The sequence below is a fragment of the Falco biarmicus genome, chromosome 4, assembly GCF_023638135.1.
Source record: "Falco biarmicus isolate bFalBia1 chromosome 4, bFalBia1.pri, whole genome shotgun sequence".
NCBI lineage: Eukaryota > Metazoa > Chordata > Aves > Falconiformes > Falconidae > Falco > Falco biarmicus.
In genome coordinates, this window is record NC_079291.1 from 93,829,395 (window position 1) to 93,853,226 (window position 23,832).

At 46.3% G+C, this 23,832-nt stretch overlaps 1 protein-coding gene across 17 annotated transcripts in view; it reads left to right on the top strand.

Annotated features, from left to right (window-relative positions):
* Window positions 1–23,832, top strand: part of FOXP1 (forkhead box P1) — a 391,136-nt gene that overhangs the window by 257,065 nt on the left and 110,239 nt on the right. For 16 of the 17 annotated variants that reach the window (XM_056335165.1, XM_056335159.1, XM_056335162.1 and 13 more), the window contains one exon: window positions 20,029–20,154. In XM_056335165.1, the coding sequence (XP_056191140.1) occupies window positions 20,029–20,154 (126 nt within the window). Of the gene's footprint in view, window positions 1–7,234; window positions 7,600–20,028; window positions 20,155–23,832 lie in introns of those variants that run through there. The other variant, XM_056335175.1, reaches the window with a different exon arrangement.

Below are 23,832 nucleotides of genomic sequence, written 5' to 3' on the forward strand. Positions count from 1 at the left end.
TAAATGTTGTTGGAAATGCTCTTATTTCTTGATCCTATTATGTTCCTGGATATGAAAAATCCTATTGTAAGGTAATTAGAAGGATTCTCTTCTATTTAAATGTGTGTTCTCTAGACAGTGTCACTCTATACTCTGCACACAAGAACCTTTGTTCCTTAATTAGAAAAAGGACTAGAGCTCATTAATTGTGGGTACAAAGTGATGTCTGCTCAAATGGAGAAGCAATAGTACAGTTTAAATAATGATTGATCCTACATTTTCAGTCTTACACTATTTTGCAGTGATAGTGATAAATAAGCAACGTATATTGCAGGTTGCGAAGCATTGTGTGAAGATTTTTATTGAAAGATCTCTTTTTGCAAGGATAAACCTCTGTCGAGCACAATAAATAAAGGATGGATGGTACATACACAGCGTCTGCCATTTAGAAAAGTCAGCATTTGTCAACAGTCGCACCATAGTGATAGCTGAGGTACTGGAGCTAACTCCACCCCATACTTTAGAAGATGAAATAATTGTGGTAGCTGTGCAGTCAAAAGCAGTTTGGATCTTGGCCTTACAGAGCTATTACCACGATGAAAAGAATATTTTAATTACTGCTCACGAACAGGATGAGTTATAAATGTTTGAGTATTTTGCAGGGTGTTATTTTGGAGGATGGAGACAAATGCACTTTGTTCTCTGAATTTTTCCATCTCCCTGCTATCCCCTTGGGAGGAGGAGGACTGATTTGGGAAGTTAAACCTAACACCCTTTACCCAAAGGCTTGGATTTATGCAATGGCCACAGAGCAGGGGTGGTCAGAGATGTGCGCCACGCATTGCCCGAAGGCAGGGTGAGCTCCCAGCAAAGGCTGTTCCAAAAATTCAGGAGCGTGTTGGTGCTGAGCTTGGCGGTCCGGCTGCCGGGGTGGAATGCCAGAATGGTGTTTGTGTGGGTTTGGAGTTTGGGTCTTTTGGCATCTTGAAGCTTTCAAAACCTGAGGGCTGAGGAGGGCGGGCTGTGGGATGTACGTCGCTGGGGGGGTGATGCCCCTCGGTCTCCCCAGCCTGTATCTCCATCTCGTCCACAAACCCAGCGGTGCCTGCTCCTCTCTTTGCCCCACCTTGCCTCAAAGACTTAAGAAAGAGAAAACCAGTCTCATTTTGCTAACCCTAATGAAAATGTGCCTTAATAAGGCGAAGTGTTTCCTACATGAAAGATAGGAAAGTTGGAAGATGGAGTCGTTAGGCTTGGTTTTCCTGCTAATAGTTTCACGAATCAAAATGGTGCATGCTAGAATGGGGTATATATTTCACTCAAAGCCTATCAATACTGAAAGAACCCCAGAAAATGGGGGTTTTCTTGACATCCTTTTCTGCTGTATTCCTCTTGGTGTGAAAGAAAAATAGTTTTTAAAAGATAAAAAACCTGTTCTTCAATTGACTATGCAAAAATCTTATTGCAGTATTTATTCCAAACCTGCACACATAATGTTCAGTCAAGGAGAAAACAGCAAAAAACAGTTGTTGATGGACTTAGCAGAGAACTGGATTAAATAAGCATTAGTCTACTGAAGCTGATTACAGGAATATGAAAATGCAGTATCTTAATGGTACATATTTTCATGTGGCAGCTCAGTTGCCTTTCATTTTGCAGCTAATATGTCTATTCTTATGAGTCATTTACTTCTTTAATTACCTTTTGCAGGCAAGGCACCATGGTATATTAATGTGAATGATTTTTACTGCCAGTTTATCATACAATGCCCCAGAAGTTGAAAGGCGTAATTGACTTGGAAGAGCAGCTCATGAAGGAAACAATATTTAGTTGACAGTTTTCCTTGTACTCTCTGTTGACGTTTATGAGTTTACACTATGCTAAAGGAGTAATAAACACAATTTTCTTTCAATAACAGGAAAGAGTCGCTTTTAAAATACATTTGTGGAAAACAGATCCGTTCATTTCTTGAATAATATAAAATAATGCGTTTTCGGTGATGAGATGTATATAAGATTGTCAATTGAATTAAACCTCGGAAGGTGCGTTTATAACCTGCCTTAGAGCGTTAAAAGATATTAGGGTGCATATGAATCGAATCAATTAGATGAATATTTAAATTATACACAGATTTGGATAAATCATATTCAGATCCACACGTTAGATTATTTGGCAGCCTTCTCTTGCCGTCAAGTGTGAAAGTTTGAAGTGGGAATTCGAGGGACGGAGGCTCTGTTTCTGGAGATGGAAGAACACTCTTCGGAAAGCTTTTGATAAACCCCGATTGGGGGATTATTGCGGAAACTTTTTATAACTTTCCTGAAGCCACAGGCATGAGGAAGGTTTAAAATCAGCTTTGCAATCTGTCAAAGTCCATTTTCTGCTGGAATGCTACTTTTATTGAAATGACCTTGTCAAATCGCAAATTCTTTTTTTTTTTTTTTAAGCATCCCCAGGACCGCGTGCAGGTATGATTAATCATCCCATCCCGCTTTAATTAATTTAAAGGCACACATGCCCAGGGCGGGCGCGGGAGGCTGCCTGGCGAGGCGAGCGCTTCCCCGCTCGGCTCGCAGAGAGTTAAACTCTTCACAGTTTTCCCCGATTGTTTGCAGTTCAACCCTCTGCAACATAATGAAAGTTTTCTAGCCATCTGTTGTTAAGCTGGCGGTGAGCAAGGCCAGTATATCCAAACAAAGTGCTGGCCTGCTGTAAACTGAACCTGTCAGTTTAGCATAGCTGGGCTGACCTCCCCCGGCGCGGGGCAGCCGCGGTACCAGGCACTGGCTGCCTGCTCCGCTTCCAGGGGAACTACTTGGGGGGACCGTGTTTACTTTTTCCACTTAGTGTTCCTCCCACAGGCTTGAACTAGTTTATACTAAATCTTTAAATTGACACTGTTGGGGTTTTTTTTCTATTCTGAACTTTTTTTTTTCCCTTTCCTCTTTTTTTGGAGGGTGTGTGTGTGTGTGTGACCGAAAAAATCTATTAAAACCCCACAGTTGCTGGAATTTGAGCTTTTTGGAGGGGATGTGGGGGGACACGGGACAATAACTCAGTGCATATGTGTGTGTGTGCAAGCGAGATTGTGTCTCAACAGAAAGAGGCATGTTCCCAAGTATCCCGGCTTGCTTCCTAGCTCCTATTGTTCCCTTTGTTCTGTATTATTTAAGATCAGTTACTCATTTGCTTCTGAGGATTGGGAGTCACAAGCAAGGTAGAACACAGCAACCAGCGCCTATTGTCTTCCTGCAAACCAGGGTTGCATCCAGGAGTGGCTGGAGCAGCCTTCCTCCCGCTGCTGTTTGCTTCTGCCTGGGGGGTGGGAGTTTCAGCATTAAGGTACTAGAAAATTTGAAACTTTCTGAGCAGAACTGCGAAGATCAGACTGGAAATGCCCTTTACTTGCAGGGCTGTGGGCTTGGGGCTTGTTTTCCTTTCTGGTTGGAACTAACGACACGCTACTTTGGCCTCCCCTCCTCTGCCTCTGTGCATTTGTGCTTTTCCAGTCTTGTTCCTCAGATTGCCTTCCCTTTTACCATCCTACAGAAATGCCGGGTTTTTTATTGCTGTTTCTCTGGGAGGTAATACATGTCATTTCCCTGCTGTTACTCACTCAACGCAAGCGATGCTAGCTGTGTTTTAGGATTGGTGACAAAATTTTGTGGGCCTGCACCAGGGCAGCGACTGTTCAGTGTTACCTGTGTTCAGTGTTTGGTTTTTGGACTAGACCAACAGTAAATACCTTTATGCTACTGCTGCTGCCAAAATTGCTCTTTCTGCTTGGATTTCTATGCTTGTGCTATACCGGCTGCCTGGTCTTCGGCTGGTTTCAGGTGTGTTTTACTTACCTCATGGTTCTTGGAAAGCAAGCCTGGTTCTCGGTGACCCCAGATGCTGCAGTTCTCTGGGGGGAGGAGTTTTGCCTGAGGAATTGCTGCTGAGTTTGTGCCGTCCATGAAACCAAGATCTGCCTTTGCAAAAGCACGTTGCAGCCAGTCTGTATCTTCACAGTGTGTAACAAATGTACTGGAAGCTCTGGAAAAGTGGTGAAAGTCATTAAAAGTCATACTTGCCTTTCCAGAAGACCCCACTGAGGGCTTACGCCGGTGGCCTCTGGAGGGTGGGAGTGTCCAGGTGAGGGATGCAGGGATGCAGCGAGGAGGGTGTTTCAGGTTACATCCTTGGCCATATGTTTTTGGGGCAAAAGGAGTATGACAGTGGTGAAAACCACTCAATTTTAAATTAAAATGACTGCACTTACTAGGAAATCCCATCCAGCTCTGATCTGTTTGTAAGGTGACTGACATATAAAGTGCTTTTTGTTTTAAGGTGGAGGGAAATGCATTCAGGATAGAGTTTCTGGTATAAATGTCAGGTGCAACGCAGTGCATGCTCACTCAAAAAGTCAAGCAGATAACCTTGGCATTTAGGGACATTGCCTTGTATAAAATGAAATTGTATTTTGTTTTTAAAAAGGAGGACTACATTAAGAGGTCACCTATTAGCTGTGTTTTTGCTAGCTGTCTGAAACTCAGCTCTACTGTCTATTAAACTCAAACCACTATGTAAACATTCCTGTGTTGTTCCTGGTCTCTACAATGGCCAAGGGGATCGGGTTTCACCTGCCTGCACATCTTCAAGCAATTAAAGCAATTAGCTTGAAGCCATTTCACATTCAAGGTCTACTGTGACATTCAAGTCCAGCAGAAGTCTAGGGGAAAAGGGAAAAGGCGACTGTGGAAGGGCCGCTGTGCAGCACACGCAGGCAAATAACCGGCGAGGGGGGTTTTGGACTTCGAGCGACTTCCAAATGTGGTCGCGAGGCTTTGCAGCGGGCACGAGGACTCGCCGCTGCGAAAGGGAAACGATAAAGAAAAAGCACCTAATGAGCCTTTAAATTATATCCAAGTTTTGCCTGTTTTGCACTGGGAAGGGAGGGGCAGGAGAGAGAAACAGCAACGTGATTTGGAACGGTATTTGTGTGAAATAATACGGCGTTGGTCTTATTTACTGACATTTCTCCTGGCATGGAGATCATATTTTTCTTCCCATTTAGGTGGGGATTTATATTTGGTGTTTACGTTGTAAAACTGCACTCATTCTGGCTAATGTATCCGTTACGATGACATTCAGTGCCGAGTTTAGTGATTCCAGCAGTAAGTCTTGAAAGCTGCTATTTTTTAAAAGGTTGGAGCAGATTAGTGGTGACCTTAAAAGATTAAACTAGTACAGTTTAAAGATAAATAATCAGCCTTTAGCACATTAGATAGCTACATAAGCATGACAGAAGGTGACTTTCTTACAACAGTTTCAGAATCCAGGAGGCATTTTTACATTTGTAACTTGGCTGAGGCAGGGGATGTGTTTTGCAGAAAGCAAGACACAAACTGATTGCATCACTTCAAATTGGTTAATACAGTCTTAAATCTACAGTTTTCCTGTTGGTTTTATTATGGAGAAGAGGCTAATTTTAAAAGCTATGCCTGCTGCAAAAGAAGATCTTGCTTTGCTGTCCCGGAGGGTGTTCTTAATCAGAAATAACCGCAGGCTAAATTATAATGTGGAATCCTGCTGCCCTTTAACCTAACACTGCTGCTCGTTCAGTGTTTGTTAACAAACAGCTCTAAGTACAAAATTGTTTGAGAATTACTTTTTCATTATATTTGCTGACTTCAATTAGAATAAGAAGCTTATTTGGGGAAGAAAAATTAAAAATGTATGGGTTTCTAGAGAAAGTTTCAGCAATTGTTTCCCGGCAAGTGTCGTCTTCGGTAACGTTGCTGTGGACTCCGCGGCATGCGTAATTCAATTTAAATAAAATTACCTTCTGAACTAATATTTCTGCACCGGTGGGAGAGGCAGAGCTCAAGAGCATCCCAAGGCTCAGCCCTTTCAAAGGCGTAGGGGCTAAAATGGTGGCAGGGGCTGGGGCCAGGGCCCCTCTTGCGCCGTGGGGGGGATTCGACTCCCCTGTTTCCTAACGAGGAGGCACAGCGTCCCCATCCCGGTGGTGTTCTGGAGGGCTGGGCTAGAGGCGAGTGGCACGGTGTCCTGTTTTTATGTCATTTTGAATAGCATGTAATTGAAACGTACACTCGGCAAATTAATTGGTGAGTTGAAGGTAAGAACTGCTGAGTTAGTAGAGGCAGCACAAGCCCTCCTCTTTTTTTCCCCTTAAGTTTACATGCTGGAGCGGAAACGCTGTGGTACTCGGAAAGGAGGTGATGCCTCTGTAAAGCAGATCTTTCCAATTTATTTTTTTTTTTAGCTTAGTCTTCTGTTTCTATGATCTGCCTTTTGAACTGTTTTTGTGGCTGATCAGTTCCACCTAATATGTCTCTTGATTTCTGCTATTGTAATACTCAGACGACATGCTGTTCTCTTCATTTTTATAAGCTTTAGATGCTCCTGCCTGTCATACTCTGGCGGTTTATCTTCAGCGTCTGGATTTGCTTTCAGACTTGCATGTCTATCAAGCTGCTGTTGCTTTGAATGTGAGATCAAAAGAAGATGAATTCCAGTAAAAAATTTCCTTGTATGAAGAAAAGATTGGGGGCCTATGTAAACATCCCACTGACAGCTCCCAATGAGTTATTTTAGCAGAGCATTAGCACCCAGAATGACAGACAGTCCAAGACTACATGCTAAATAACAAATCAGTCCCTTCAGCGGCAGCAGCACGTTGCCACAACAGCAATACATTTTCTAAAGGAATCCTGTTCCTCTTTTTTATTGAATATGGCTGTTCAACTGCTCATCTCTTCACAAGCTGCCTTCGAGTGCCAGCCCCAGTTTACTTTTTCTTGACAATATCTGCGTCATGTCACCAATATGACAGAAGACAGGGCTTTGATAATTGGGTGGGGAGACGGTTAGTTAGTCATCTTGAGTTAAATAGGTAGTTTGTTTTAGGGAGGGGAAGGAGGCGATGAAGGAGGGAAAGCATCTGTCTGAATGCTAAAGGCACGCTTTTGGAGATGCTGGATGCAAGTTCTGCGCCCGAGACAAGTTGCATTTTTTGGGTGGTTGTTTATATTTCAATTCACGCAGTTAGAGAAAATAGCTCTGAAGCCTGGCCAGCCTCACCAGCCGGTTTTAAGAGCAAGTTACAGCACTAGAGAGGGTAGGGAAGTCAAGCTTGGCTGAACTTATGTGCAAATATGAATTTGCCTAGATGCAGCAGCGAGGTGTGCTTTTTTTGCTGCTGTTTGGTCTAGTTGGGGACATAATTAGTTCTGCATGTTTCTGCTTACAGGCGGGGGGAATGTAATAATGCAGGCTCGCTAGATTTTTGCGCCTGGTGTAGTGCTAACCCCAACTTTGAGATTACCTGCGAGCTCCAGCCGATCTCGCCACTTGGCAAGGGAAGAATTAGGGAAGGAATGCTTTGCGGTTTCTTTGTCATTTAGTAAAAGCAGAGGTTGCTACTGTGGAGGCAGAGACCCGGTGGCTGCCGGCGAAGGGCAGTGCTCCAGCGCCGTCTCCCTCCAGCCTGCGCTCCGGCTGCACAGCACTTCCTGTTTATTCGAACATCTTTTTACCATTCTTCAGCCCCCGCTTCACAGAAACAGCCAGAAACACATCTCCAGCGCGAAGACGGAAATCTAAAGGCAGACAGTAAGAGCTTACTCTGTTAAACTCTTCATTTTCTCTGTGAGCGCTCAGAGAAGAGGATCGTGCAGGCAGGGCTGAACTTTTAACTTGCTGCCTTGTGCGGGCAGCTTGGCAGCATAGGAGAGGGGAATTGCTGAGGTTTAAAGCAAAAGAAGCCGGTTCACGTTGTTTACTGCGGTGTTGACAACAAGGGTGGGTTTTTTGGCATGGCTTCGGGGAACCGTGCTGAGGACTAAGTCCTCTTTTGGGGCACCCGTCACCTTGCGACGTCCCTCTGGAGTGGGAGCAGCCGTGCGTCAGCGTCCCCGCTGCTTGCTGGGTGCTTGCAGCTGCTACTCGTGCTTGCAGAAGTGGCAACAAAAACCCCAAAAACCACCCCCCCCCAAAAAAAAAAAAAAGAAAAAAGGAAATGTGGCTGCTGTTCTGGGCAGTGAAAGAGAGAGGTGCAAGCTCTTTTTGTTTTCTGCAGATTGTTTGCGTCGTGGCTCTGGCATTGCTTGCGAACCAGCCTTGCTAATATTTGTACCGATTTCATGCTAATAAAAATCAGGCTGCTGAGACAAGCATGGCTATTATCTCATTCATATTACTATTGTTTAGACCTGTGGTACTACAAAAGGAAAGGGAAAGCGTGCTCATGCCGGGTAATGGTTGTTAACTTCTCACGTGAGGGATTTTCTCTGCAGTTTTTCAGTATTAATGATTGTTGTATGAATGGTCTTCAGGGGTTGTTGGAAGATAGTGTAGATCCTCTGGGTAATCCGTGTTGCGACACGTATGCTGGGTTTTTCCCTCTCTGTTCAAGTGACTTAAAATACTACTTGATATTTCTCGGTTGTTTCTCCTGTCCTCAAAAGTCCGCTGAAATAGCAGGTAACTTCTTTTTGGTAAATATTCGTAGTGCTCATACAGTGTGACACATGAGAGAAAATGGAAAATACGCTGTTTGCCCCATGGCGAAAACCCATCCTCCTCGAGGTTTTTCCTGCCTCTCTGAGATCCAAATACACTTTAAAATTTTAAACGGTAAACCCCCATCTTCCTAGAAAAGAGAGCGAGAGAGAGAGAAATCAAGCTGTGTGTTCAGCCAAACCGCAAGTACAACAAACATATTTTTAAAATATATTGCTGGTCTGGCTTTTTAATGTTCAGAAGTTGTTCTACTTTGCAGAGGAAAAAAAAAATGGTGTTTGCAACTGCCTTAAGGACAATTTGTTTAACAGTAGGAGTAATTGCATGGGGAAAATGGAAAGAGTGACTGAAGTTATTTACTCAGATGTTAGTGTAGGTGTGGGGCAGAAAACTCACTGTGGGAACAGTGGGCTGCTTTTCTTGGTATCTTAGTCTATTTGATGACCATCAAATTTCCCAGCTCACTGGTTTTGTTTTTTCTGGATGGCATGTTTGATTATTTATCAGAAGGGAAAGGGAGTAGCTGAAGCAAATAAACATGTGACCGAGCTCTGTTTTGTTTTCCACTCAGAAGGCCGTGCCCTTTAACAGATACACAGAAAATAATAAACGTATTGTTTTATGATAAAAGGAAATTATGTGTATAATTTTCTTTAGCAAGGCTGTTAACCCCTTGTGTTCGGTGGTCTCCGCCTTCTGGCAGCTTACTGGGTTTGCAGCTGGGAATTAAAGGCACTTAAAACCCCCTCTTGTGTGGAACATTTCCATGGATTACTGCTTCACCCCTTTGGATTTGCTGGATTTATTACGTAGTCCTTTCTGCCTCAGCACATCCCTGGTCCTCTCCCCAGTCCTGCTTGGGGTAAGGCTGGCTAGATGAGAGGCACTTTGAACTTGCAGAAGGGTGCTGACTTCTGTCGAAAGCCTTGCAGAGTGCTGCTGGGATCTTTCTGCCGCCCGTCCTGGTGTCTGTGCAGTGCGAGGGGTTGCAGCTGTAGCTGGTCCGTTACAGGGGGTGTCAGTTTATGTGAGTCTTTTTTAAATGCCAGGTGTCTAGCATGTAGCCTGTAGTATTTCCTTTGTAATACCAGCCTAGGACAATGCTCATTATCTTCCCTGAAAAAAAACCCCACCCTATAAACTAAATCACTGTCAGGAAGTAAAATACAGGTTTGCCTCATCTCTGGGAAGCATGTTGCATGCTTTAGCTGCTTTTATGGGATTAAAAGAAACAAGTTAAGACTGTCATGCACATGAAAGGAAACCGAGATGTGGTTTGTTTCACATTGTGCAGGTAGGTATAAATTTAATAGACTGACTTGCTTTCAGAATCTCTCTTTGTCTCCCCGAATCGCATGTCAGTTCCAGCGCGTGGATGAGCTCCACAGGCCGTAATAGCCCCTGACTGCCGCTGCCCCGCAGGTGCCGTATCGGCGGAGGGTCCTCCTCCTCCTCGGGGACGTAGGTTCCCTTGACGGAATGGCTTCAGATCAAAAAAAGGGAAAATTTGCCTGACATCTTGAAGTTGCGTTCAAGTGTGTGATGGCTGGTGGTGCCGGGGTGGGGGCGAAGTCAGCGCTCGGTGGGGAGCCCACATGGGTGGCAGGGGCCGAAGCTGTGGGTTTGGTTTTGAGGGAGGAAAAAATGGTGATCAAAATACCAGGGAGGGGAAGGGCTGGCGAAATAAGGACCTGAAACTTAAACGTGATGCGAAGAAGAAAGAGGAAATGAGCGGCTTGGGGCCAGGTGACGTGGGCAGGGGGATGTGGGCAGCCACCCTGTGACTGGCGGCTCCCCAAGGGTTGGGATGGGATGGGGAATGGGATTCGGAGTCAGCAGTGTGGGACAGAGGTACCTGAGAAGGCAGAGGGCCAGGAAGGGTTGTGTCCCGTCAGACACGGGGTCTCCCCAGCGCTGGCTGTAGCCCTTGGGCAGAAGCCCGTGAAGGACAGTTAGAGGACCTGTCCATGGGGGAAAGTTTCCTCCTAGCTTCCAGCGATAAAAGGTTGGCTCGTGCCCTGAAGCATAAACATTTGTACCCTGATTTATATTTTTATCTTTTCAAAGGTGGCTGTAAATGCTCTCATTACTATCTGTGCGAGTGTCTAATCCTTTCTTTGCATCTTCCCCATGCTCTTGGCACTGGTGATATCTTGTGACAGTAAGTTCCAGAGAGTAATTATGAGTTTTGTATTAAGAAAGAAAAAAAAATCCCTTTATCTGCTTTTTTTTTTTTTTTTTTTTTTTTGTGGTTGTTGCTTCCTGACTTTATTCAATGTCCCCTTTCTCTTGCGTTGTGAGAAATGGCAAATAACACCAGATGTACCTTCTCAGGCCGAGTCACAATTTGTGTACTTTTATCATTTCTCCTCTTACTCATCTCTCGCTAAACTAAACACTCCCACCCTTATCAATCTTTCCTCATATCTGCTGAGGTCTCTAATCATTTTTGTCGCCTCCATCTGAACCTCGCCTATTTTTTGCTTTACCAGAATCTTTTAAAATTAATGTTTTTGGAAGCTGTTCTAAATTATGTTGTGCCATAGGCTTGAAGTACAGAGATGCGATTTGCAGCTTTAGTGTCCCGTGTTTTGGGCTGTCGCAACATTTTGCTTCCTTCATTCACCCAACAGCAGCGAGCATCCGAGGGCGAGATGTCCGCATCAGGGGCTTTATTTCATCAGCCTCTGCATACAAGTTTGTCATACAGTGTTTTGGAAAACAAGCCTAAAATATGTTCCCTCTTTTGTTGACCACACAGGGAAGCGCGCAAGCAGCTGTATGCAATATACTATTTATGTTTTAGCAACAAAAAGACACTCTTCCTTCTCCCCCCACCTTATCCCTCCTCTCTGTTAAAAAATATGAGAACTTCCCGTGCTTTTGACATCCAAGAAAAACGCGGTGCAGCAGTGAATAGTCCTCCAAATATTCAAAGGTCTGGTTCACTTTTGGATAAACACAGTAGTTCAGGATCTGATCTCAAGCCTACAGAAACGAGCTGGAAATCCCATAAGATTTTTTTTCATCACTCAGACATAGTTCAGTTCTGGTTCAGTTTGCGCGGGGAGCCAAGATTTGTATCCTTTCTCATTTTACCAGGATGTGTTGGCCCATCCCTCCTTTCTTGCTGGTACAGACCGCTACATGCTGTGAATCTTGACATGCCAAAATAAAGAGAGCCATTTTTAATGTTTGGGAACTTTTTGCCAGATGCTTTTAAAACTGTTTCGATGAGTCTTGACTGTGACTCTCTTTTTAAAGAGGGGACAGAAGGTGTTTTTACAGTGTAACCACCTGAGGATTTCATTTGTGCCTCAAGAACGGGATTTTTGTAGCTGCTGTCACTGCTGCGGCTGGTTCGGGGTTTGCAGGTTTCTGGTGTCCGACCTCTTACCCTGCTGCCTCTTGCTGCTTTCCCCCTCTCCATTCCATCCCGCTTGTGTCTGAGCATTTGAAGAAAATACCTCGGCCACCTTTCCCCCCCAGGCTGATGGAACTAATGAATAAATTGCAAAGTTAAAATCAGGTGTTTGGGTGGCACATCCCTGTTGTCCCCCTGTGTGGGGCTGGGTCCCTGCTGCTGCAGAGGTGGGATAGCGGGCAGGGACCTTGCTGGCTGTGGGATGGGCTGCAGGGTGGTGGGGCAGGAGCATCCAGTCTGCTCGTCCTCCTGCCAGCAGAAGTAACCTCAGCACCCACGAGGACGAAGCGCAGCAGCGCTGGGGCGCAGGCAACTCCACCCTGTGGGTTTGGAAGAAAGGATTTCTGTTTCCAGTGCCTTTTTCTGGAGGGGATCTCCTCAACTGGTAGCCAGGATCTATTCCAGAGGAAAGAATCTAAGCCTGCTGGAAGAAAAATAAAGACTCATCTTCTTTCCTTATGACTGAACTATTCTAGGAGATGCTTCAGCATGAGGCACGTTGCCAGCTCCCTTGCTCCAAGCCTGCCCCGTCACATCAGGGACAGGATATGAGCCGGAGTTTGTACATGTGGACCTCCAGGTCCCTTCTCTTTTTCCAGCATGGGAATCGCCCATTAGTCACTTGGCTAGCTCAGTCCGCTATGTCTAAGCGAAGCCTTCAGGGCCAGCTGATCATTTTATTCAAGTAAAGATTGCTGTTGAAGCTCTCTTCTTTGACGAGCTGGCTGGTAGCCCCTTGGATGGAGACAGCCTTGCAGAGGAGCTGCAGCTGAGCAAGACGCTGGGTACAGGCAACCAGCGGCATCTTCTCTGGCTTGCAGCATCCCTCTGCTGTCGCACCTGTGGAGTGGAGCTGGGTACAGAGTAGAGGGAGGGGGAATATTTATTGAAACAAGGAAAATAGTGGATGAGATGGGGATGGGGGTGATTTGCATCCAGGGCTGGTGGGAAAGCTGGACAGCAGGGTGGCTTCACCAGATTATGTTGGCTTTTAGCGGGATCCTGTAGCATAGCCCTGTGTCCTGCCTGTAACTGTCCTCAGGCTTCCCTGCTGTGGTGCTGGGAGCGGTCCTGGGGCTCTTGACCTTGGCTCATTTGGGGGTGTGGTGCATAGGGTCAGAATGGTGGGAACGAGGAGGGAGCATGTAGCAGCTTGTTTCCCAGTTCTGGAGGAAGATGAAAGAGCTGGGTACGAATGTCAGAAGGAGTAAGTGCTGCAAGAACATCTGCTTCTCTTTTTTGCATCTTCTACATTTTATTCCTCCTCTTCATTTTGGTTCCTTTCCTATTCTCTCTAGTTGGTTCATCTCACCTCCCCCTGTTCTGTTCCTCCCAGAGGAACAGCACTACCCACTGCTGTCGCTTTGCACTATTTTTTATTTTTTTCCCTTTTTGCATACTGCTCCGCTCCTCGCCGGTTTCCACACGTTGTGCGGCTCCCCAGCCTGTTGGAGGAGAGCTGCAGCAGGGCTCCCCTCCAATGTGTCTGCCTCCTACCACCGCTCCTCTACATCTGCTGCTCCAGGAGAAGAGGGTGTCGCAGGAGAGGAGATAGAGGAGGCAGGAGTGGGAGAGACATGAAGCAGCTCTGAAGCTCGGGTGCATCCAGGCTTCCGAGCTTGTGAGCTGCATCTTGCCGCTCTGCTGGGAGCAGCTGTGGAGTGGAGCGGGGTGTGAGGACAGATGGGAGCTGAGAAAGAAGAGAGATTGCTGGCTGAGTCTAAATCCCGCCTCGTCCCACCCGGGAGAAACAAAGGTACTTGTCTTGCGAGACTAAATGGAAGCAAGAAACCCTTCCGAGCGGTGGGCCGTGCCTCCGCTGTGAGAGGCCCCTTTAGCTGCTGACCAGGCAGTCCCTTAGTGCCTAAAGCCATTGAAAAATCTGGGGGGGAAAGTGGACGGTGGGAGAGCTGCATGCCTGCTGCTACAAAGCCATGCTTCGCCGAAAACACGGTGGGGAAAGCTTGGCAGCAATCTCAGCTGTGTAAGGATCCGGCTATCTGTTGCTGCTCAGAGGTCAACGCAGAAGGTCTCGCTGCTGGAGTCTGGGCCTGGGGTAGCATTATGTTTTCTCCAAGAGTAGATTTTGCCCTTAAAATATCTTCTGTCTCATCTCTCTCTGGTTGTTGTGTTGTGTTTTGCTTTCTAATGACCATAACTGAAATAACGGACAGATGATGATGTTGGCTGGCGAGTCACTTTCCAGATTTACTGCTTGGACACTTCAGATGGCTGTGGGACCATCTCTGATTTCTGGGAACATTTCCTTCTTCCTTTCTCAAGTTGCTTTCCTGATGGGCAGCTTTGTCCACCTGGAAAGGCCCAAAATCCTTAGGAATCTGTCAAAACACATGGGGTTTTGTTGTATGCCCTTCTTGCAACTTCTGTGTGCATGCTTCCCCGTTTTGGAGGCAGCTGATTACTGCACAACTGCCCTGGGAGTTGGCAGTCAGAGAGGATGCCGGCTTCTCTTGCATCCTCATGTCTGTGGCTTGTCTCCTCACCCTCCAGCATGCATACCTTGCCATACGTCCTGCAATTCCTTGGATCTGTCATTCCGTGCCTGATAAAACTTGGGCACGCAAAGAGGCTTCTCCTGGCGTTAGAGGCAGGCCCATTATAGCTGTAGGTCTCCATATTTCATTAATAGCTGATTGATATTAATATCGGTTGGAGCAGATGGGAAGGGAGGAGCTTGAGCTCTTTTTCTTCAGTAGAAATAGGCTGATGGAAAAACAGTTGGAGAGTTGCTGCCTTGTTGTACTGGCTGCAGTGGTGGAACAAGTTAGCAGGAGGCTCCATAGGACTGGATCCTGTTACTGTTTTCCTTATGTACTAACACTGTAAGCAAGTATATGGCATTTAAACAGCACTTCTATTTTTAAAGTTCTACCCTCTTTTTTTTCCAGCACATTTCCTTTCCCCAGCCCCCTTCCCGAATCGGGAGTGTCTAGCCACATGAAGTCAGAGGCAGGGCTGCCTTTTTACCCTTCGAGCAGAACTTGCCTGAAGAAGATGGTGAAACCGAAAGATTGAGCCACTTGCGTGAAAATGTCGAATTACAGCAGTAACTTGGGTGATAACGGTGCTGGATGTTCTGGGCAAACAACAGCTGGGCAAACAAGTCACATTCTGTCTGTCTTGCAATGAAATTGCCTTGGTCAGCTCCAGTGCATACTTTCCCCCACCCCCCACCCGCCGTCCCGTGCTTAACTAGTTGAGAAACATTAAACGGTTGCCACTTCCCTAAGCACAGGGAGAGGGATTTTCAGTGGGGCTTCCCACTTACTCTGTGGCATCTTTGAAACAGGCTTGATTCATCTGTCACTGAATGTGCTTTTAAATTTTTTCCTGGGTTAAGTGTCACCCAGCGTTGGCTCCCAAACATCCCAAGTTTGTGTAATGTCTCTAAAGTACAGCATTGCAGTTGCCTTTTTACTGGTCTCTGTTTTACGCCAGGAAAATCTCCTTATCTCTGGGTGATTTCCTGATGGATAAGAAAATAGCTTGGGAGTTCATTTACTGTATCTTGCATTTAGGCGTAGCACAGAGCAGAATCAAGATGACTTGGTTGGTAGTGAGCTTTATACTGATGTCGTCCTTTCAAATCCCTCTTGATAGTGACCAAAACCCATGGCACTCAGAGGATGTGCTTGCTAGGGGATGCTTTCCTTTCTTTTCCCTCAGTAAGTGGGAAGATTTCCTATTTGTGTTGCTGTGCAGAGAGGAGGAGGATTGCTGATGCTGTGTGATCAGCTGCTGGAGGCCAGGATTGGCATCTGGGTCTGGCTGTCCCAAGCAGCTGTGTCCAGGCTTGGAGGCCCTTTGAGCAGCGCAGATAGGTGTCACGTAACGCGGCTGCTGGTAATCACAAACCCAGGTATCTGACGCACCTCTGTGGTTTTGGGGGCTCTTGGTGTCTCCCCCTGCCCATCCCATGCCGGACCACGCAGCTGCCTGGCTGCACAGACGCGGGCTGGTTCACTGCAGTCCCCAGCAATTGTTACTTGCAGAAGTGCAGGCACATGGTGGAGATTTAGGACATAACTATGGCAGTGGGGAGGAATGTGTGAAAAGAGCTTGGAGATGTCAGAGCACCTGCTCGTGAGGAGAGGGCCACGTTAGCAGAGCTGTTGGCTAGCAGTAAACAGTCCTGGCACCCTTGTTTCAGGACTTGGCAGCAGCAGGAGTTGAACTGAGTCCAGCTTTACTCTCTACTGCCTGTTCAGTAAGTTGAGGACAAGGCAGATGATTAAGGAAATGTGGGGAAACTGCTACAGAAGCTTTTGGAAAGATAAGAGACTTTGGTCTCCATGTCTGACAGTCTGGCACTTCTCACTAGCATTGAATTCACATGCAAATCAAAGGCAACATCTACTCCCACAGGAAGCTTTATTAATGTACAGGCCTGCTTGTGAATCTCCGTGCTGATGAAGGTTGTGGGACTGACTTCACTCTCAAATTAATTTCCCTGTCTATCCTCGCTTGAGCACTGTGCAGCATCGGCAGCCTCAGCAGGGCTCCCATGCCAGCATCCCGTGATGGGCTCCGTGCGGGAGTGGTGGCTGCATGGAACCGGAGAAGGAGGTAGAGGTGCGGCGCTTGTCGGCTTGGATTAAATGGGACGTGCCGGCGTAATGAGGGCAGGTGTCCACCGGGCTTGAACCGACATCAGCAAATTAATTTCACGAAGGCACTCCAAATGGGCTTGAAATATTTTGCATATAAGAGGAAGGAGGGCTGGTGCTTCCCAGGCTGAGCTAGCCATCGTTTCTCTGCACATCCCGTCATGTGTAAGGAGTGCAGATGAGACTTTGAAATGGCAGGGTAGTGCTTGGTCTGAGGTGGGAGTGAGGACAGGCTGAGCAGGGAAACGTAGGAAGGCAGAGGGACTTGGGATCTCTGGGTTCACTATACCACCAAGGACGCAGTAACTGCTTGATGCAGATGTTCAGTAAGAACCAGATCTGAGCTATAAACAACCTTCCACATCTTAAACCCAAGCTCATCTGATGCTTAGCTTTTATTGCTGTCAGTTATTTATAAGCGGAAGAGCGAAATCTTGAGAGAAGAGAGATGGGAAATGCCATTTCAGGCTGCAATCCCCTGAGCTGTCAGCTTGCCATCAGTTCACCTGTGCCTGCCCCTCCGTGTTTCTCCCTTTGCTGCTCCTGCCCATCCTAGCTCCTCGTACCTGTGATGCTCCCTCCAGCCAACTCATTTGTTACTCTCATTCTTTTCAATCCTTTCCTTCCCACCCCTGCTCCACCCTCTGTGCTGGTCCCTCCCTGTCCCCGTCGCTGGTCCCACCAGGTCTCAGTGCCAGGACAAGTGCCAGCCAGACACGGAGCCGGTGGCAGAGGTGTCACCTGGAGTGGAGAGCCTGCGCGAGGGTGGGTGTGCGGGGATGTGGGTGCCGTGCAGGTGGGGCTGGAGCAGGGATAGAGAGAGCTCTTTGCTTTGCTTTGCTTTGCTCCGCTCCATCCGAGCCTTGCCATTGCGAGCCTGACCCCGAAGGCAGAGATCTGCGTCGGCATGGGGTCAGCTGTGGGAAGGGCTCATGGTGGCAGTGGCCACCCTCCCGAGCTGCACAGGGCTTCGTGGCCAGCTTGAGCAGCAAGCAGGCATTTCTTGCGCGGCTACTTGTTCTGGGAATCTTCAAAAATTTCTGGCAGCCGATTTAATTGTGCAACCTCTCAGCTGCCAGAACGGATAGAATATGATCATATCACATGAAATGCATGCAGGGTCTGCTATAGCAACTGTATTTCAAAGAGACAACACATATGGTGACTGGTTCTTTTTGGAATAATATCTATAAGTTGATGATGTTTTATTCAAAAAGGCTGTAGCTTGAAAGGTTAGGGATGTTCTGATTGTTTAGTGTATGATTAAAGAAAGGCTTCTGTGTTTTTTTTGGCCTATTGAATCTAATTACTGGGAACTAAAATGATCATTTGATTGCACATTTACCTGGAATTATTCTTCTGCAGAGCCAGTCTTAATAATATATAATAATATGTTGCGCTTGTACTGTATAGCGCTTCTTGTCTGAGCAACTCGGAGTGCTTTACAAGTATTCATTAATTAAATAAGCCATACAACACCCCTGTTAAGTAGGTGAGTATTTGTTGCCCATCCCCTTAAGTCTTGTAGGCTTTATTTCTGCTGCCTCTGCCCACCCTTGAAGATGCTTTAACAGCTAAATAAGCTAATTCAATAAAAATAACATTTTTTTTTTAAACCATACTTGGCACTTTCTGCATAAAGGTTTCCTTTGTTGCATTGGATTAATTGGTAGGCTGTAGGGTCTCCTGGTTCTTGATGCTGAACTGATGGCGGAGTGGTTGCGTGGAGGGGAGCACAGATGTGTGCCTGCCCTGGTGCATGCCTGTGCCCAGCAGCTCCTCACACCCCTCACTGGGACATGGGCTGTTTCAGAGATGCTGTGGGTGCGCTGAGCTCCAACCAGCTTGAAATGCAAAATCTGATTCTACCTTCATTGCACCAAGCTCTGTTGGAAATCACATCCACCCTTACAGAGTTTTTCTGATCCAGTGGAGACTTGTTACTAAATTGAAAGGAGGGCTCGTTGCCAGAGCCTGGTAAGGTCTTTCCTCCCTGCTTGCCCTGGTGTGCTGGCCATCAGTGGTGGTTCTTCACCACCCCCCTCGGGCTGCTGAATGTCCCTTCAAAAGTCAAAAGATGGGTCTAGCCCATAAAATAACAAGGTTTTACTGGGAGGTGGCTGATGCGAGTTTGCAGCCTTTGGTGTCAAACCTTTCCTGGCAGTTCTGTGCTGAGATGAAACACTTTGCAACTTGGAGAAGCAAGTGAAACCTGAAGCGTATCTGACTCCTTAATTAAATAGGTATTAATTAAATCACTCAGAGAGCATACACAGTAGGAGTGGGGAAGGCTTTTTCCCTCCTTCCATGTAGGCATCTTGCAAAGGGACTATTTTTCTTGTTTTACATTAATGAAGTCTTCAGCCTTCCCACTTTTCCACCTACACATGTACTGAACGTCTCCAAGGAGACCAAGAAGGCCCGAGTCCGGTGCCGGTGAATCCTCCAGGAGCAGCGGGATCGGGCCTCGCCAGCAGAGCCTCGGCTGTGCCACAGCCTGTCTCGCAGGGATCATCCTTGCAGTCCCCTCGCTGGGGAGCCCGGAGGGAGCCAGGACAGGGATTTGCTCCGTGTCCTTCTTTCTCCCCTGTCTCATCTCTTGCTTTCTTTTCCCCACCTGATGGAGATACCGGGCCTCGCAGAGCGACTGGCTCCAGCATCCAGGGGTGCTTGTCCCTTGCTTTGCACAGAATTTTGTAATAATCCCCCACCACGTGATGCTCTGCTTGCACTTTCAGGATCATGGCTCTTGCCCCTCCATCCTGTAAGGCCTCACTGTTCACTGCTTTGCCCGGTCCGGTCCGAGTCCCTGCTGCTGCTCCGTCACAAGCTCTTGGTGATTGTGGCAGGGTGAGATGCTGTCCCTGCTCTTTCCTGCTTTCATTCCAGCTCCTCACAGCTTCCTCCACCTTCATCATGGTACTTCTGGGACTCGGCTTGGCTCTGCCTGCTGCTGGCTCTCCTCTTCCACCGTAGCCTTCCAGAAAGTTCCCTGACTTTCTCTGGCGTTCAGGACAGCAGATGGTGATATATGACCACCCTCTTCTGTAAACCTGACCTGAGCCACTGGAGGAGAGGAGCACAAAAGCCATTAGCGCATGAGCCTGCCTGGCAGCAAGGAGGACTATGGGCTGCTCCAGGCTGGGGTAAAAATAGCTGTGCGGTGCTGACCACCGCGATCCCTTTGGTTACTCAAGGTTCCCATCCTGGAGCTGAACACCAGCTGCTGCAGGGTTTTTGACTATGGTTCCCATAGTCAAAATAGGAAACGCAGCAGTGGGATATCGCCCCGTTGCGTGCAAGTGCTCAGTTGGGTTGTTTCACAGGACCCAACGCTTTCCTCGATGGAGGTCCTTCGGGAGTGGAGCAGTACCCGGTGACCAGGGGGTGCCTTGACCCCATGCCGTGTGTGTAGCTCCCCATGCCCTGCCTGCTGTAAACTCAACTTCCAAACCTCTTTCCACGCAGGCTCTCCAGGTGGCACGGCAGCTTCTACTGCAACAGCAGCAGCAGCAGCAACAGCAGCAGCAGCAGCAGCAACAAGTTGGTGGATTAAAGTCTCCGAAGAGGAATGACAAACAGCCAGCCCTGCAGGTAAGGGGAGCCTGTGCGCCTGCATGAGGGGCTGGGGCTTGTAAAAGCTGAATTAATGCGTCTTACTTGTGAAGGTTGGGACGGGACCTTCAGGAGCTTCCTTCCAGTGAAGTCCACAGAGCAGCTGTGGTTGGTGTGAGTGACATGAGGACTGGTGCTAGGTGCTCTTGAAAATCCCACCCATGGCTTGCTTACAAATCATAAGCATCTGCTTTTATTAGTGTCTGGTAGGGTTGGATCATGGCAAAATGGAATAGCTTTTGTTATTGTGTCAGTGTGCATAGGAGATTTCCATTAACATTTCTGTTTGATTGCTCTTCCATTTGTAGTCTGTGTTCACTCAAACCGTTGATTTGCTGTGTCAAGGATATTGGGAAATACTAGGATATCATATCATCGGTGCGTTTTTTCCCCTTTTATTGTCTGCTGATTTATGGACATCTTCAGAAATAAAATCTAAATATTATCGGGCTTTGTGCTGTTATGAATTCAGGAAGCTAAAACCAATATAGCATTCCCAAACAGAAGATGTATGCACACATAGGTGGCTTTGGAGTACATTCTGTTAGTCTTGTGGGATAAATCACAGGAGTTAAAAACAAGAAAGACCTATTAGGTCATGGGTCACATTTTCTTCTTTTTTTTATTCCTTTTTTTTTTTTTCTATTCTAGTGTTAGAAATCCCAAGTGGTGGTGGGACCACTGTTATTTTCCTTCAGATGGTTTTCCATAACAAAGCACATGCTCAGGAACTTTCCACTTTAATTCCATCCTCTTGCTCCAAGTAATACTGCTTGTATAAATACTGAGTCAGTCCCTTGCCTTGCCTCATGTTCACACTCCTCAAACATCTGAGATACTAACATGTACTTGCCAGTTTTGGCAAATTATATGTATCTAGTTCCTTATGTATTTTGGTATTTCGTAAACCGGCACTTCTAGACCCTTGACCACTTTGCTGGTTTGCAGCTGGTTATTGCTTTTATTATTGCTCTCTTTGCAATTGCAGCGTGCCACTGTATTTTGGATAATAAGTTACTGAACACAGCAGTTCAGCTGCAGTCGCACAAAGCCCTGTAGCTGGGACATTTATCTTATCTAGTTCTTCTATATCTGATGCTTCAGCCTCTGTAGCCCCAAATTCTTTCCGGGTTTTTTTTTTTCTTTTTTTTTTTTTTTTTCCTGCTTGTTGTCATAGCACGTTGTCAAACTCATGTCTGTTTTGCTCTTTCTAATTTTTTTTTATTTTAGTTTGATATACTATCACCATGAGTTCCCTGACAGCATTGCTGCTTCTCTTGCCTTTTATATGTGCTTCAGATTATTTTCCTCCAAAAATACGGATCCTAGATTCTTTAAATATGTAGTAGAATATGGAAGGTAAAGCCAACATCACTAACGGCCTTGACGGTAAAGTGAGAGGACCTGATCCTGCGGTTCTTTACCCAAATAAAGCTGACGAGGACTTCAAGAGGAGTTGTGCTTGAGCGAGGAATAGCTATTAGCTGCAGCCCTTGGCCCAGCGTGGACAATTTCTGGCTTTTGTGTAGTGATTTCATCTTCAAAGCATTTTGCAAATACTAATCTCCAAAACATCCCCAGAAGGAAAGTCTGATAAGTAAGTAGCATTATCCCAGTTCTGGACTGGGAAACTGAGGGAAGCAGGTTAAGTGTCTTGCTTAGGATCACAGAGGGAACTGGGTTTAGAGGTGGGATTAAGATTCATGAGTTCCTGGCTCCCACCCCCGTGCTCAGGCTGCTGGACAACACCTCGCGCTTTATAGCTGAGCTATTATTCTTTTGGAAAGTATGAAGCATTTTGTCATTGGGCAAATATACGTTTTATTGGCAGCGTAGAGCACCATAATCCAAAGCGTTACATTAATGCTTTCAAAAATATTTTATTTGGTAAATCCATAGCTGATCCATATGCCTTTTAATAGACTCTTCCACTGGGGACATTTTTAATGAGAGATTGTGCTGGCTAGGTCCAGTGTCAGGTACTAAAAGAAGTGCTTTGTTGTGCAGATGTCTTAAGAATAGCTCCAGAGGATGAAATATGACTGTGTTGACCTTTCAGCTGTGAGCTTATTTGTCAGGATTCAAATAAGTTGAAAGGATCAAACCAAACAGTTTCCGTAGTCAGACTGGGAATTGTGTTGCAGAGGTCAACAGTGAAGGCCACATCGTGGATTCCATAACATAGCCAATTGTTGGTACGTATTAAAGTACTAGAGCAGCTCCGGCAGTCAGAGACACAATTAAAATTCTAATTTATTAATGTATACAGAGAGCTGGCCCAGCCTGTCACTCACTGATTCAAATGACTGCCCAGTTCTTTTTTTTTTTTTTTTTTTTTCCTCCCCTCCTCACTCCTGGTGCTTCTGCAGTCTTAAACATACTGGAAGTCCTCTTGAATATAACAGACCCCGAGCACATCCCTGCAATGAAAATCTGTTGCTGAAAGGCAACGGTGGTGCTGGAAGTAGAATTTTTGAGTAAAACTGCACCCACACAAGCATCCCCCACCCCCCCTGAAGTCGGACAGTGCCACACTGACGAGGCAATGCCCGTTGCTGGCAGTACATAGAATAAATGTTGAGGATGGTGGAAATGTGCCTGTTTTTCGAAGCTTTGCTTAAATAATGAACCGAGTCATCTTTGCACTTCGTTTATAAATATAGATGTCTCATTCAGTAGCCACAGTGGTTAGCAGTTACCTGTTTTTTTCCTGACAAACAGACTTCATGTATGACAAGGATACCGGAGGCATTGCTGACATCTGCTGTGCTTGGCGAGGGCACTGGCGACGAGGTCCCAAACGCAAGCACTGGGGAGCTGTGTTTTCATGAAATGGGGCTGAAGGGATGCCGTTTGCCCGGTGTGCTAGTTTTCCTTGTTAAGATGCTCCGTGGCTTTGCCTGCCCGGGAACTGGAGGCTGGTGCGGTCCCGTGCGGGGCTGGAAGAGCTCCCTCCATCTCAGACTCAGCACTGCAATGCTGGCTGGCAGGCTTTGTCACATGAACCCTACTGCCACAGACAGAGGTGGAAAATTAATCTAGGATACGCAGTGTAGCTAATCTCTTACCACCTCGTGGATAATTTTCTATATTCCTTCTTTATTCACTGATCAAATAGCCGTGGTACTTCAACACATCCCAGCATCCTGTGGCCACAGTGCTTTCAGGAACGTTTACATGACACTGGGCTCCAGTGATCATCTTTGGGGTCTCTTGACCTTGATAACTCTACCTGGAGACCTGCTTTTAGCAAATTTTGAGATATTTAGTGTATAAGAACTTGGACACAGGGGTGGAGATGTGCTCTGCTGATAGCTGAAAAAAAAAAATAAATCTCCAAATACACGATGACTCACATTTTGAGCCTATCTCACACTGCCGTGCTTTATATTTGGCAGTGACCTCCGGTTTCACAGCCTGATGACACAAACGAAAGAAAATTGAAAGTTAAGGAATGGATTTAGTAACCAGCAGTTGGGAAAAGAATATAAAAAATATTAGCCCCAGAAAAATTACTGGAAGTGAGAAAAGACTAAAGCATGTTTGATAATATATTTGCCATAGACATTGGATTTCCTTGAGTCTGTGAAACAAATAATTTAAACAGGCCAGGTATGCTTAGGATTTTGAAAATGTGCACATTTTTCCTGGCCAAGA